Genomic DNA, 14085 nt, shown 5'->3' on the forward strand with positions numbered 1-14085 from the left:
GCCTAAAGTCCTCCCCAAGCCCCAACAGCTTCACCCTCAATGGCTTCTCTGACCTGGCCCTGGCCTCTGGCCATTCCTATGCTTCCTTTCTGCCCCAAGAACCTCTGTTCAGACTCGGGACACTTACATGTGCCACCCCTGGTGCAGATGTGCCTTGCAATCCCTGTGCTTGGGTAAGGGTTGATATCTTTAGCTGGTCGGGTACTCCCCACCCTCCCTGAAGCCTAAACTAGGGCAGCCCCCACCAGCACCACTGCCTCTTGCAACCCCCAGCACCTGCCTCCCCCAACCCAGCATCTGACTTGCCTGGTGTGCAGCAGCCAACACTCCTTAAGGAACAAGTTAGTGAGGGGGTAGGAAGTGAATACCCGAGGACTCCCTGGGTCCCTGGGTCTGAAGTCGAGGGTCTTTTGGTGGGAGGGGGTGCTCATTAATACAAAATCAAACAGGCGCACTTATTATCTTCAATTAAAGTCATGAGTTTGAGGGAGGGGGTCACCTATGTGACCACACAGCCCCCCTTCATCTCCCTTTCCTTTCTAAGCTCAGACTTCTGCCAGGGATGGGGCTGCGTCTGCAGAAGCTCCTGCATATACAGCACCCTGGTCTGGGCCACCTGTCAGTGTCTCCCAGAAGTGCTAATGGGTGGCCCTGCACACTGGAGCCAGTTCAGCAACTGCCTGCCACCCAGCTCACCACACAAGACCCTCTTACACCCACTCGCCCTGGTTCTGGCCTCCACAAGCGTGACTGCCCCCAGGGCAGTCGGCAGGCCCCCTCAGCCCATTGCACATCCTGGAGGGATGAAGGGAGGCTGCTGTGTAAGTGCAGATGGGCATGGGCTTAGTCCACAGCCCTCCCAGAACTCCACCTCACACCCCCAGGCCACCTGGACTAGTCTCTGTGACCCCACCCAGCCCACACCTGGGGGGCCACCTGGATACTGTCTGTGACCCCACCTTGTCCCCACATTGCACAGCACTGTGCTCATCCACACACGGGGCTCCTCACCAAAAAGAGCCTGGAGCCCCAGCTCTCAGTGCAAGGCCACCTAAGGGAGCTGGAAGCCTGTGTCCCCACCATGAAGCCAAGCAGGGCGCCGCCAGGCTGTAGGGCTGGCAGTTGGGGAGGACAGACATGGCCCTTCTTTTAAAGTTTCCAAACTTTATTTCACGGTGCTTGACAAGACACATACTGGAGTTAGTAAGGACACACCAGGGCAGTTTCCTGCAGCCCCCCACCCCCAGCAGAGGATGGACAGGCTGCCAACTCCACCACCGTTGTCTGGTCTTACTCCCAAGAGGACTGGGAAGGGCATCCAGGCGGGGAGTGGGGGGTGGAAGTTGCAGTTTAAGGCATTTCTGACTCTGTGGCCACCTCTGCCACCCCTGCACCTACACTTTGGTCTTGCTCAGACACTGACTAGACCCCAGTCACTTTCATATAAAGATGATCACTTCTCATACTGACCCTGATGAGGATGCTTAAATGCTCTGGAGTCAGGACAGGAAAGATAACAGCTCTTCTGCTTTGGGCACCAAATAAAACCAATGGTCCCAGAACATGTTTGGTGGCCAGGCCTGAACATCCATCACTCTAGAGGAGGACACAGGCAACGGAGATCAACCATATCATGCACAGTGGCCCATTCCCTCTCAGGGGCTGCTCACAGGGCCTGGAGTGTGTGTGTGGGGGCCATGTCCATGGTAGAATATGACATCAATGGTAATGTCATTTCTAAGTCACAGTATTGGCACAGGAGTCCTGGGGTCCAGGCTAGCCTGGGGCAAGGCTACCCACAGCACAAAGGAAGAAACAGCAGCTTAAGTAAGGACCAAGAAAGGTCCCATGGGGGTACTCAGTGGAAGGCCCCTCAAGCCCCTCCTGCCCTGGGACAACAGCCTTCGTCAAATGCAGCAAGGGTGAGGTCGGGAGCAGGGTCTGCCAGTGGACCGGGTACAGGAGGGAAGTGTGGGGGCCGACACACGGGGACACACAGTGCAAAGGGCTGGTGTGGTGCCCTGAGGCCAAGGGGCACGTCCTGAAGCTGCCACATCACCCCTGGGAGCCTCTTGATACCAGTCTGTCTCTGCAGCACAGCTGCCTGGACAGAAGGGAGGACAGGCCAGCAGTCCTTCTGGCCAACACACAGGCAAGAAAATCATATCAAAAAGCAACAGTTTACAAAAATAGAAAATAATTACAGTAGGGTGGGCAGATGGGGGTGCTCCGGTGTCAGTTTAGGAGGCTGGGCAGGGCCGAGCTCTGGCTTGGTGAGGGCATCCTCCAGCAGGTGCAGTGGATGCTGGCCTACCACCACATCCCGGAGGCAACCCACAAAACCTGTTCCATAGGCCTTTGGCAGGGCCTGGCCCACAGGCAGCTTCTGCAGGCCCCCTACAGGACAGACAGCAGGAGATCACACAGCTGTGGCTAGAGGGCAGAGGGCCACCACTGCCCAGGGAACAGGTGGGTAGTAGGCATGCCCACCCATAGGACCCTGTCCTCTGGCCTTGGGCCTGGGGCCAAGATGGGAGAGGACACAGATGGACAGATGGAGTCTGTCCCTTAGATAAACTGAGGCCCTTGGATGGCCCCTGACCTGACCTCCCTCGAGCACTCACCGAGCCAAAGAGCTCCATCTGTGTCCAGTTGTGTGGCACCCAGTGGGGAGGAACCGGTCACAGGGGCCTCATTGCCCACCTGAAGGGAACCTTCTCTCTGCTCCCTGAGGGTGCAGGTGGGGCAAGATTATCAGGGGTCCTCCCCACCTCCTCCAGATCAGAGCCCCCTCCATGCCTTACAGTGCTGCAGGCTGGGCCCACACCAGGTAACCCTGGAGCCCAGGATGGCGGCAGTAACAAGCCTCCTGCCACACTGCTTCTCCTGCATCTTCTTGTCCTTCCTTCCTCTCCTCCCCATGACAGTGACCCTGGGTCAGGCAGTTGGTGACAAGGAGTGCCTGGGAAAGTGCAGGCACTGCCTGCTGTTCTCAGGGGGCCCCACTGACCTGTGAGCCCTGACTCGCAACCAGCGGTTGGTGTTGACCCTCACGGTGGAGTGTAGCACCATGGGCTGAGAGCCCAGGTCATAGGCCAGCTGAAGGTGTCCATCCACAATGGCTAGCACCATGTAGTCTGCATGCTCGGTGGCCTTGCCACTCCACAGCACCAGCCCCTGTGTAGCTTCAGTGCGCAAGCTTAGCTCGAAGTGGTTGGTCTGCAGTGCTTTCTCACTGGAAGGTGAAGGGGTGGGTCAGGCCTCCAGGAAGGCGGCAGGGTGGATGGGGAGGGCAGGAGGACAGAGCCTGGACTTCACAGGCCATGGGGGCTGGTGGCTGGGTGAGGGAAACACCAATGGTGGGCGGAGGAGAGACAGACAGATGGAGGGACTGGCAGAGGTGATCAGAGATCGAGAATGACAGGCAGGCACACCGTGGGGTGACAGCCACTCTGCCCCTCAGGCACTGCCACATGCTCACCTGTTTAGGGCCCCAGAATCCGGAGTTTCGGGGCTTTGAAACAGGAAGAGAGGGAAGCAGTGAGCCAGGGACAGACAGGCCAAGCACAGGCCCAAGTCCCATTTCCAGCACTGGGAAAAGCAAGCATACACCTGGACACGCGTGGCCCTGGGCCCCACTGATGACCCTCCAGAGAGCCATAGAAGTGACATGTGTGCAACACGCGTGTGCAGACACAGCTGGTGGCATGGCCCAAGCTAGTGCAGAGTTCAAGGAATTAGATGTGAATGGCAGATGGAAGCAGAGGGCTCATCTGCCTGGGGGTGGCCCTGATGCCCCAGCACACATGCATGTGCACAGAACATGGACACACAAGCAAAGACACGCTCATACACACGTGAACTCACACACGATCCACACGAACACGCCTTACTCTCTGCACGCACACACAGGCATACACAGGAACACCTTTACTCACACATACAGATATGTCTAAGTGTGTGCACGCACCCACAGGCACAGGCACAGGCACACACTCACGCCGGCCTGGGGTAGGGTGGTGGCTGCAGGGTGGATGAGGCACGTGTCCTGGGAGGGGGTACCATTTCCCAGGAAAGAAGCTGAGCCTCACACAGCACTAAAGGCCCTAACCCCCACCTCCATCCAGGAGGGACATTTTGCCCTTCGAGGGGCTCAGGACTGTGCTGTGGCAGGGTCAGGGAAGCACAGATGGGCATGGATGAGGGGAAGGTGCAGGTGGGGGCCGAGGGGCTACTTACACTGGGATCTCATTGGTCAGTTCGCTTGGAAACAAAGAGACAGAGAGGTGAGAAGGAAGGAGGGGGAGGAGGGGTGGACACTGGGGCTTCCCGCCTGGTCAGAGCATGGTGTCCTGCCTTGTGTGGTGTGTACAGACAGGACCAGATAGACAGCGGAGGGTGCACCATGTGCTGGTTCCTGGGCGATGCATTACCTCTCGGTCACAGCATTTAGGTACTCGATGTAGGTCCTCCCATCGAAGGTCAGTGCCTCAATGTCCCCTGCTGACTTCTCAACCAGCCCTGGGAGACAGGCAGGGTGAGGTGGGCTGCAGGTGCAGGTGCAGCCCCGGCCTAGCCACAGGTGCTCACCCTTCTCGCAGTGTAGCCCCGAGAAGCCATGGGGCACAGGCATGTGTAGGTGGCTTCCTTTGGGAGACACAAGGCGCCATGGAGGCAGGGGTGGCCTGAGGCCTGGGTACAAGGGTGGTCTGCAAAGGATGAGACGTCCAGCGCCTGCACCACGTGCTCCTGGGCCAACAGCTGGCGGCTTCCCAAGGAGACCTGCAGGGCACAGGGTGAGAGCCTGTGTCTCAGCAGGTGCGCCCTCCCTGCCCTGCAGTCAGCCCGGGGCAGCCCCTCCTCCCCCTCTGTGGAGAGCCCTGGCAGGAGGGCCCCACCCCATGCCTCGCACCAGCTGAATGGCACCGTCGAAGCCAGAGGATGCTGCAGCTGCCCGGGCAAGCTTGCTGAAGTCGGGGGCATCCCCGATGTAGAGTGGTTCCTTCAAATTGAGCATGGTATGCGGCACCTGCAGAAGGCGCTGGATGAGGGTGTGCAGGGCCTACCCACTAGGCAGGGGCAGGTCTGAGTCCCAGACCAGGGTGCCCAACTGCCTGACACCCACACCCCAGCCCCTAGCTAACAGCAGGCAGCATTAACCACACAGAAATGGTGGACAGGGGCCTTAATGGGGAGGAGCTACTCTAGGGTGGTGTCAGACAATGAGCGGTATGAGCAGCAGACAATACCTTGCGGGATTTCTGACATCCGGAGAGCATGGGGGTGCAGAGTAAGAGCCAGAGAGCAGGGCAGAGACGAGACAGACCAGGCACAGGACAGATGAGAGAAAAGAGTTTTGTAAGAACTGGCATGGGGGCTGCCAAGCCCCCAGGAGGAGGAGGAGGAGGAGGAGGCGGAGGAGCAGGGCAGGGTGGGGGGACACTTGGGCCCTCCGCACACCTCGGACACTCACCGGGGACTCTCCCAGCACGCGGGGCCCATCACCCACATGCAGGGCACCCTTACGGCCATTTCTCTCCACCAAGACCCTAATCCAAGAGCCCAGGGCTATGGGTTCCTTGCTCCTGTGAGGAAGAGGCTGAGTGAGCAGGCTGTGGGCTCTGCCTACCCACTGAGTGACAGTGTCAGGAGCCCCAGCCTTACCCCTGTCCAGTCCCAGGCTTCCAGGCCCTCCCCGTGGGCAGCCCAGGACAGAGCCTCCAGCCCTCATGCTTGCCCACCTGATGACTGCTGCCCCTTTGCCCAGGTCATAGCAGAATTCCAGGTGCTGGTAATGCAGTGCCAGTGACACGAAGTCCCCTTTGCCATCTGTCTTTTGCCCATTGTACAGGAGCAAACCACTGGGTCCTCGGGCCAAGAACACCACCTCGAGGGCCATCTTCTCCCTGGGTCACGTGGGTCAGGGTGTCTCACTGCCCCTTCCCTACAGGCTGCCTCCCCTCCTCTGCCTCACCTACCCTACTGACCCCAGGTCTCTTTCAAAGGTGTGCAAGCCTCTCAGCTCCAGGTACGAAAAGCCATGGAAGTCCGCCAGGAAGGGCTGGGCACTACCGTCCATCTCAGACACTGCAGAGGGAGGACAGGGCTCACTCAGGCCGTGTACCCCACTGTCCTGCCTAACTCGACCGAAACCCACAGGACCCGAATCCCAGCTCTTCCTGGACCCGAAGACTGGGCCACAATTCAAACTGAACATTTGACCCTGACTTCTTGTCCCCTCCCAACAGCCTGGTGCCCCTACCTGTCTGGCAGAGCGTGCCTCTAAGTCCTGCGGGGCACTCGCACTTGGCCCCGCCCTTGGGTAGCATGCGGCAAGGGGCTGCACCGTGGCAGGAGTTCGGGTGGCAGGGGCTCTTCTCTTCTGCACAGGTTGGGCCTGGAGGGAGATGGAGGTGAGTTCCAAGAAGGCAGGCCCCCTGACACCCGGTTCCTAGCCCTCACCCAGATCCCAGCCTGCCCTCACCAAAGTGGCCAGGTGGACACTGGCAGTGAAACATGTCATCTCCCAGGGCCTGGCATGGTGCCCCACCATGGCAGGGGCTGGGCAAGCAGGGGTGCTCTCCACACTCTCCCACACCGGAGCTGCGGGACACAACCCCTTGCCAGGGGCCCAGCTCCAGGCGCTGATTGTTGACATCCAGCAGGCGGATGCAGCCCTTCAGGCCCATGCCAATGGAGGTCCGCTCAGGGCCCTGCCACAGGAAGGGGTCAGAGTAAGCTCAGGCAGAGGCCTCCTTCTCGCGGCCAGAGTCACAGGGGTACAGTTAGGGTCAGAAGTCAGAGCTGCTCCATCCCATCACCCTTTAGACAAAGCGGCCAGTCCCACAAAGAGGACCAACCAGAGGGTGGGGCCGAGGTTAAGGGTTAGGACTGGAGGTAAGGGTCAGCCCAGGCCCTCCTCACTCTGGCACCAAAGGTAAGCCACCCAGATGAGACAGGGAAGGGCCAGGAGCCCCAGCTGAGCTCAGGGTCCTAGCCACACCCACACCATTCTTCTGATCCTATTTGCTATCCAATGGAGGTTGCTCTGGTGGAGTCCCAGGCAAGATCAAGGTCAGAGACCCAGTTTGATGCATGCTCCACACTCTTGCTCACACATCAGCCTGGTCCTCTGGGACTCCGCCCACAAAGAGGTCGGTATCTAGGTTGAGGCCATCTGTGCCACTGGGGCTCTCACCCAGAACTGGGGTCCCGCCATCCACAGACAGTGTGCCTTGGCACCAATGCCGTGATAGTTCTAGGCGTTGCCACCGGCCTAGTTCCACAGGTACTGAACTTGTCAGTATTGCTGGTCCAGAACCTGTGTCAAACCTGGAGACCCAAGCAGGTGCTTAGAGCACTGGCCTGGCTCCATCCACAGTCTGGTCAGGAACCACCCACAAATTCCTCCCTGGAAGGCCCTGGCCCCACCCACTGAGCATTAGCCCTGCCCACCCACCAGACAGTCAGGAGGCCCCACCCTCTCTGCACCTGAGCTGAACGCGCCCACCGAGCAGCAGCGCCAGTGCCAGGAAGTCCTTGTCACGTGGGTTGCCATTGTATAGCAGCAGTCCCTGAGGCTACAGGGATCAGAATTCCAGCGCCAGGCAGGCGCAGCGTGTGATATGCACGGAGGGTGGGGAAGGCCAGAAAGGAGGTATCCCCAAAGGCAGGAACAGAGACAGAGGGGTGTAGCACTGCAGGGGATAGGGAGGGTGAGCTGGAAGAGTACCCAGGACCCTGCCCCTACCACCTCCTGCTGGTGGCTTATCTCTGCCCTCCCTCCTTGCCCCCATCAGCCTCCCTGTCCTTCCAGAGAGGTGGACAGAAGCGCCTACCGTCCTCACAGAAGGTGCCTCCCCTGCCTGCCGGGCAGCTGCAGGTGAAGCCCCTGCCAGAGTCCTGGTCCTGGCAGGTCCCCCCATGCAGGCAGGGCTGAGAATCACAGGACCTTGGGTGCTGCTTGGGACTGGGGAGCAAAGGCTGGTGTCCAGCCACATGGCCGGGAGCTGTGGTGGGGCGCCGGTGTGTGTGTTGGGGGGCCGTGGTCCTTCCAATGGGCCTGCTGGTGTGACTGGGATGGACCCGAGGGGTCACGGAGGAAGGTGGTTGGCCCACAGTGGTAGCTCTGGCTGTGGCCACTGCAGCGGTGGCTCCTATGGTGGCTCCCATGAAGAATGCAGGAAACCAGTCTGTGGGGCAGGGAGTGGTCAGGGTCTGCAAGGAGCAGGGGGCGGGGCAGTGGAGGATGGGAACAGACAAGGAGGCCCGGCCTGGTGCTCACCAAAGTCCATGAACCGCACGTGCTCTTGCAGAGGCCTCCTCACCACCAGGGCCCGGGGCCTGGAGGCCTGGATCTGCCGAAGCACGGCCCAGCCCACGTCAGGTGCCCTGAAGGCTGTGGCTGGGGAAGAGGGGGTACTGAGCATGGCCTGGGGCTGTGGGAGAGACTTAGCACGGGGATCTCACTGGGGTCAAAGTGCACATCCACAGTGGCACGGACTGATCTGCCAGGCCCCAGGTCCCGCAGGTGGACACTCCGGAAGTCCTTTTTGATGTCTGAGTTCCGGAAAAGGTCGTCCAACTGTGGGCAGGGAGTGAGTGAGGATACTGGGTACCGCTCAAAGCACTGAAATCGGTCCCCTTACACTGTGGGGTTCCTGCCCTGACCCCCTCTGGGTCTGACCTGGGGGGACGCCCCCACTTACAGTGCTCTCGATGCTCCTGGCTGTCTCCCCAAACAGCTCTGACTTGGGGTCGGCCATTTTGGGTGTGTAGAACAGCTCTTGCCCCTCGACCCCCTCGAGCTCCAGCACGCCCTGGTACGCCTTGGTGGCTGTGGGAGAAGGGGCGGTGAGGCCCTGCCTGGTACCGGCCTGGTGCAGGCCCCTGGAGCAAGCCACATAGGGTACAGGGGCAGGTGGATGTTAGTCAGATGGTCATGAGGTTAGTGACCAGGGCTGGCGTCAGTTACCAGGCAGACTCCTCAGAGCAGTTGCCCCAGGCTTGCTTGCAAGGAGAGAGACAGGTTAGGTACACGGTCCTGGGCACGCACAAGTGTTAGGGCTGAGACCACACGTGTGCACATGGGTGCCGGATCCCCAAGATCTCATACACATTTGAGACCAAAGACCATAAAACCTGTACCCACCTGCTGCCAGCGGGTAGGAGCAGCACCCATGGCTGCCCAGGCTGCTCCTCAAGCTCCACCTGCCCTGCCACCCACTCACCAGGACAGTTGGAGCCCTCTGCGTCCAGTGAAGGTGTCTTGCCATCCGAATAGCAGCCCAAAGGTGAGTTGTAGTAGGAGGCTCTCTCAATGGGTGGTCCAGGTGTCACCACACTGCTGTCCATGGAGAGTTCCAGTCCTAGGGATGCGAAGTCTGAGTCCAGCCACAGGTGGGAGCCTCTCTGGGCCGTGCCCCAACAAGCCCCTGCTCACTCCCCAGGCCTGTCCCATGTCCCAGAGCACCTGCTCACTCCCCAGGCCTGTCCCATGTCCCTGAGCCCCTACTCACCTCCCAGGCCTGCCCCACACCCCAGAGCCCTGCTCACCCCAGGCCCACCCATGTCCCCGAGCCCCTGCTCACCCCAGGCCCACCCATGTCCCCGAGCCCCTGCTCACCCCCAGAGCCCCCCCACTGGCCTCCTGGTCCCCACTTAGTTCCTCATCGCCACTCCCATCAGTGCTGCCAGATTCTCCAAAGGCAGACGCGGAGAGACTGGTTGCAGTGGAGGTTTCTATGGGGGGCATGGTCAGCGCGGGCCGAGCTGTGGTCTTGGGGAGGCTGGCTGTGGTCCGAGGTCGTAAGGTGGGTGGAGGGGTGGGCCGGCTCTGGGGGTACTGCTGAGAGCCAGGGGGAGGGCACTGGGTGGAGGCAGCAGAGGCTCACTTGGCAAGTGCCCCGGGGCTGTCGTGGCCCTGGGGGTTGGGTGAGCGCCAGGAACAGCAGCCTCTGTAAGGAGAGGGAAGCTGGGGCTGGAGTCCGGGAGGGCAAGGCCCTCCTGTCAGTGCTGGGTGGTGGCTCCCAGACCCTACCCTGGCACGGGCCGAGGCTCTGGGTGAAGATGTCCAAGCCCTGGCGGCAGGCGATGGTCTTCAGTTGGCACTCGCTGCCGTAGGTGATGCCATCTGATCCACAGACCTGAGGCGCAAGCCAAGGGCACTCAGGCGGTTCCCCCACCCACTGCCCTTCACACTCTCCACCCTCACCTTGCTCACCTTGGTGGCACTGGCCTCTGGGCAGGTGAGGGCTGGGCAGATGCAGTGGGCAGAACCTGCCTCTTCCACACAGGAAGCGCCAAACTCACAGTGCATCTCCGCACAGGTCACCAGTGCTGAGGGATCTGGGGTGGACACAGAATCTCCACCAGCTCAGGCTGTCCCTCTGTACAGCAAACCCCAGGCCAGCCCAGATCTTGTCCTCACCTGCCTCACAGCCAGTGGGGCCCAGGGTGTGGCCATCAGGACACTGCCCACACTTGGGACCAGCAACGCCTGGCTTACAGGAGCACAGCCCAGTTATCTGCTCAGTCATCCCGCACAGCGCCCCGGGGGTCACAGCTGCAGGCTGCGGGGAGGGGAGCCTGAGTCTGTACCTAGACAGTCTTCTCCACCTGCTGCAGAGCCTGCCAGGTGCAGTTCAGGCCAGGGTCTGAGCACAGGGATGGGGGTGGACAGGCAGGAGGACTTGACAGGCAGCCAGCCCTGGGGCCCTGTCACTCACGAGTACAGCCGCTCTGGCTGTCAGTGACAATGCCACGGAAGTTCCAGAAACCAGGCTCACATCGGTCGCACTTGAGGCCGCCCACGCCTGGCCGGCAAGAGCACTGGCCTGTGGCTGGGTCACAGGAGCCGTGCGGGTTGCACTGGCAAGTGCCTGCAAGGGAAGGGGAGGGACAGGGTCAGCACAGTCGCACAGCTGTGCCAGGCCAGGGGTGAGGGTACTCAGATAATCACTGGGGCAACCGGCCAGGCCCACACCCCGGGCAGCAGTGACATTATCCTGGCAGCATCCGTAGGGGGTCTGGGCACAGTGAGCAGGGGCTGCAGGCAGCAGTGGGGCCAAGGTGAGGCCTGCAGAGAGGGGTGTGGGGTCAGACTTGAGGCAGTGCTTATGCCCACCCCTCTGCCTCAACCTCCTCCACACCACCACTCAGCCTGACATCATGCCCCTCAGGTCTGGAATCTGAGGCTAAGGCCCTGGGTGAGGCCACCATAATCATACAAGGACATGCAAGTGCCACATGTAGGACCCAGCACACAGGAAACATACAGGTCCACATACACACAGAATAACCAAAGTCACGGACACAGCCTTGTGTGTACACAGAGCTATGGACACACAGATAAGTGTAAAGGCAGCACACACACATGAAGACGGACATGCACTCACATTCCTCCAAGCCATGCACATTTATATACAACTGTACAGACACATCTGTGAACGTGCATGAGCATACCGTGAGCACTCGTGTGTGACATGTGGCATTTACAGACCACTGTCAGTTCCTGCCCAGAAGAGCAAAAGGGCCCAGAAGGTGCCCTGTGGTTTTCTGCTGTCTCCTGCATAGAAGCCTGGCCTGACCTGCAGTAGGTAGTTGGCATACGCTTGCTTTTATGAGGCAGGATCTCACTGCATCGCTCAGGCTGGGCTCAAACTCACAATCCTCCTCCCCATCCTCCTGAGTGTGGTGCATACTTTGACAGACGGGCTTGTGTCCACAGTGCACGTATCAGTGCTTTATACTCAGAAGAACACACAAGACCACAAGCATACCACAGCACACATGGATGCCCACGTGCCTAAACCAGTGTAGGCATACACCTTTGAATATGCACACACAGAAGTGCAGAGGCTGCTGCACAAGCCTACAAGAATGTGCCCCGGCCGACTCACCACGGCAGGGTCCCTGAGCTGCGACGTACAACTCTCCTTGAGACGGGGAGGAGGTGTCTGTCCACTTGCTCTGAGAACCACAAGGCCAGGCAGTAGCGAGCCACCCCCCCCAGCCACACAAGGGGCAGACCTCGGGCTGTGGGCTCCTGGTGGGCAGGCGCGGCACCTCATCCTGCCAGCAGGTCAGGCTGGAAGACACAAGAAGAGGAGCCAAGAGGGAAGGACTGAGGAGAAGACAGATGCAGAAAGACAGACCAGAGAGATGGACAGAGGATTGACCCACATGGTTACAGGGTCACTGCAGCCCTGGTCCCCATGGGACATGCTGGCCACTTCCCAGCTGCCTCCACCCTCCAATGGCTCCTTGAAATCAACTGAGATCCTGCCTCTGAAGGGGCTGGTGACAGTCATGTCCCAAGAGTGAGGAACCCCGCCGCTGTATCCACTTCCTGCCCACCCAAGCAATCTGTACCCTCAGGCAGAACAGAGACGGATGGGCAGACAGACTAGAGGACCTGCAGCCTGGACTTGCACGGCCAAGTGCAGGCCCATCTCTGACCACCTCCCGACGTATCCAGGCACCCTCTCGCAGCCTCTACCCTCCACACCCTGCACCCTCCCAGGGGACCCACCCTGGCCCAAGACCCTGGAAGGTGGGTGCCAAGGAATGAAGATGGCATGTGATGGTGGGCAAGGACTGATGGCGGGGACCACAGGGTGCTCACCACACGAGCCCTGGTGCCTGGGAGGGATGGCTCACTGCTGCCGGCACTCAGCCTGCTGGCGCCAACAGTCGTTGTCATACGTGTGCCCATCCTGGGCACACACCGGTCTGTAGGCTCCATCACAGGTGACACGGTCGCAGGAGAAGCAGGGTCGGCCACGGCGGGACAGGCAAATGGCACTGAACTGGCAGGTCCCGGAGCACTGGTCTGGGGGTGGGCAAGGAGATCAGAGAGGCCAGAACCACACCAGCACCTCCACAGCAGGGACCCGACGGACACGAAGGCAGGGGACACACTGTGTGCAGGGGAAGCAGCCCACCTCCAGGCTGGCACTGGCCAGAGCGCACTTTCTGGAGGAGCAGACCACAGATAGCCCCTGGGCAATCGATGCAGTCGTTTGCATAGGTGACCCCATCATCCCCACACACAGGCAAATGCCAGGGAGGGCAGGTCTCTGGGCGCAGGAGCATCTCTGGACGGCGAGTGTGTGGGTTCACACGGCAGACGCGGTTCGTGTCAGCATGGGCTTCCTGGCAGGGGTCTGGGGGTGGACAGGCAGGAGTCAGGGCTATTGCCTGCACGCCCAAGGAGAGGAGCCCCACATGGGGTGGACACTCACCACAGGGGCTGTCGAACTTCCTAAAGATGTTCTCCTGGCGTGCACATGCCTGGCGCAGCAGCTGGCATTCACCGGGGTAGTCCATACCATCACTGCCACACACGGTGCCCTCCGGGGCCCCGCGGCAGGTCGTGGGACACAGGCAGGAGGCGGTCTGCCCATTGGCGGAGGGTGCTCAGGTACTGCCGAAGCTGCAGGTCACATTGGAGCAGGGGTCCCGGGAGCCTGTGGATGGCAGGGTGGGGTCACCCTGGCTGTCTGTCCACCTCCAACACCTGGCCCACCCCCCCGCCCACGCTGGGCACACTCCCTTACCACAGGGTCCGCGGCGGAGCAGGCGGATTCGCCGCTGCAGGCGGCACTGTGCACGCTGCAGCTCGCACTTGTTGCTATAGGTGGAGGCATCTGAGCCGCACACTGGCGCCACGACAGCAGGACAGGCGCTCTTCTTGCACACGCAGGAGGCCTGGCCTGGATCCTCTGCACTGGGCTCACAGACCGCGCCAAAGCCACACAGCATTCCCCTGCAAACTGAGGTCGGCACAGGGAGGGGTTGTTGAAGCCAGGTCCCAGGGCTGGGCACTGCTGAAACCCTCACAGGCACATCCACACCCGGGTGTGCAAGCATGTTCAAGCCCACGCATGGCCACAAGTGTCACGGACACTCTATTGTGCATGTTCACCCAGGGACCTTTCCTCACTGGAGAACACTCTCTATACCCTCTACCAGGGGAGAGGGGCCTCCTGTCCCCACAACAGGACAAGCCACCCACTCCCATCCCACCTCAGCAGATTCCCCAACACACAACAGGAGAGGACCCCAGGCCAAGTCTGAAGCAAG

General features: G+C 60.6%; 1 protein-coding gene across 1 annotated transcript; it reads right to left on the minus strand.

Moving 5' to 3' along the window:
• Nucleotides 1-2200: 2200 nt before the first annotated feature.
• LOC143640714 (agrin-like) lies at nt 2201-13872 on the minus strand. The gene is given in 37 exon segments (XM_077108348.1): nt 2201-2397; nt 2625-2728; nt 3011-3235; nt 3482-3514; nt 4240-4263; nt 4434-4521; nt 4591-4620; nt 4623-4782; nt 4913-5029; nt 5250-5261; nt 5474-5585; nt 5742-5906; nt 5988-6087; nt 6263-6397; nt 6485-6704; nt 7119-7332; nt 7492-7607; nt 7609-7697; nt 7839-8192; nt 8285-8404; nt 8470-8584; nt 8709-8836; nt 9231-9368; nt 9616-9840; nt 9843-9956; nt 10040-10145; nt 10223-10347; nt 10430-10533; nt 10535-10571; nt 10728-10880; nt 10961-11077; nt 11901-12088; nt 12184-12349; nt 12626-12832; nt 12945-13166; nt 13245-13469; nt 13560-13872. Coding segments are annotated over 37 exon segments (5298 nt in total).
• Between the last annotated feature and the right edge of the window lie 213 nt (nt 13873-14085).

This window comes from Callospermophilus lateralis, unplaced genomic scaffold, assembly GCF_048772815.1.
Source record: "Callospermophilus lateralis isolate mCalLat2 unplaced genomic scaffold, mCalLat2.hap1 Scaffold_578, whole genome shotgun sequence".
Taxonomy (NCBI): domain Eukaryota; kingdom Metazoa; phylum Chordata; class Mammalia; order Rodentia; family Sciuridae; genus Callospermophilus; species Callospermophilus lateralis.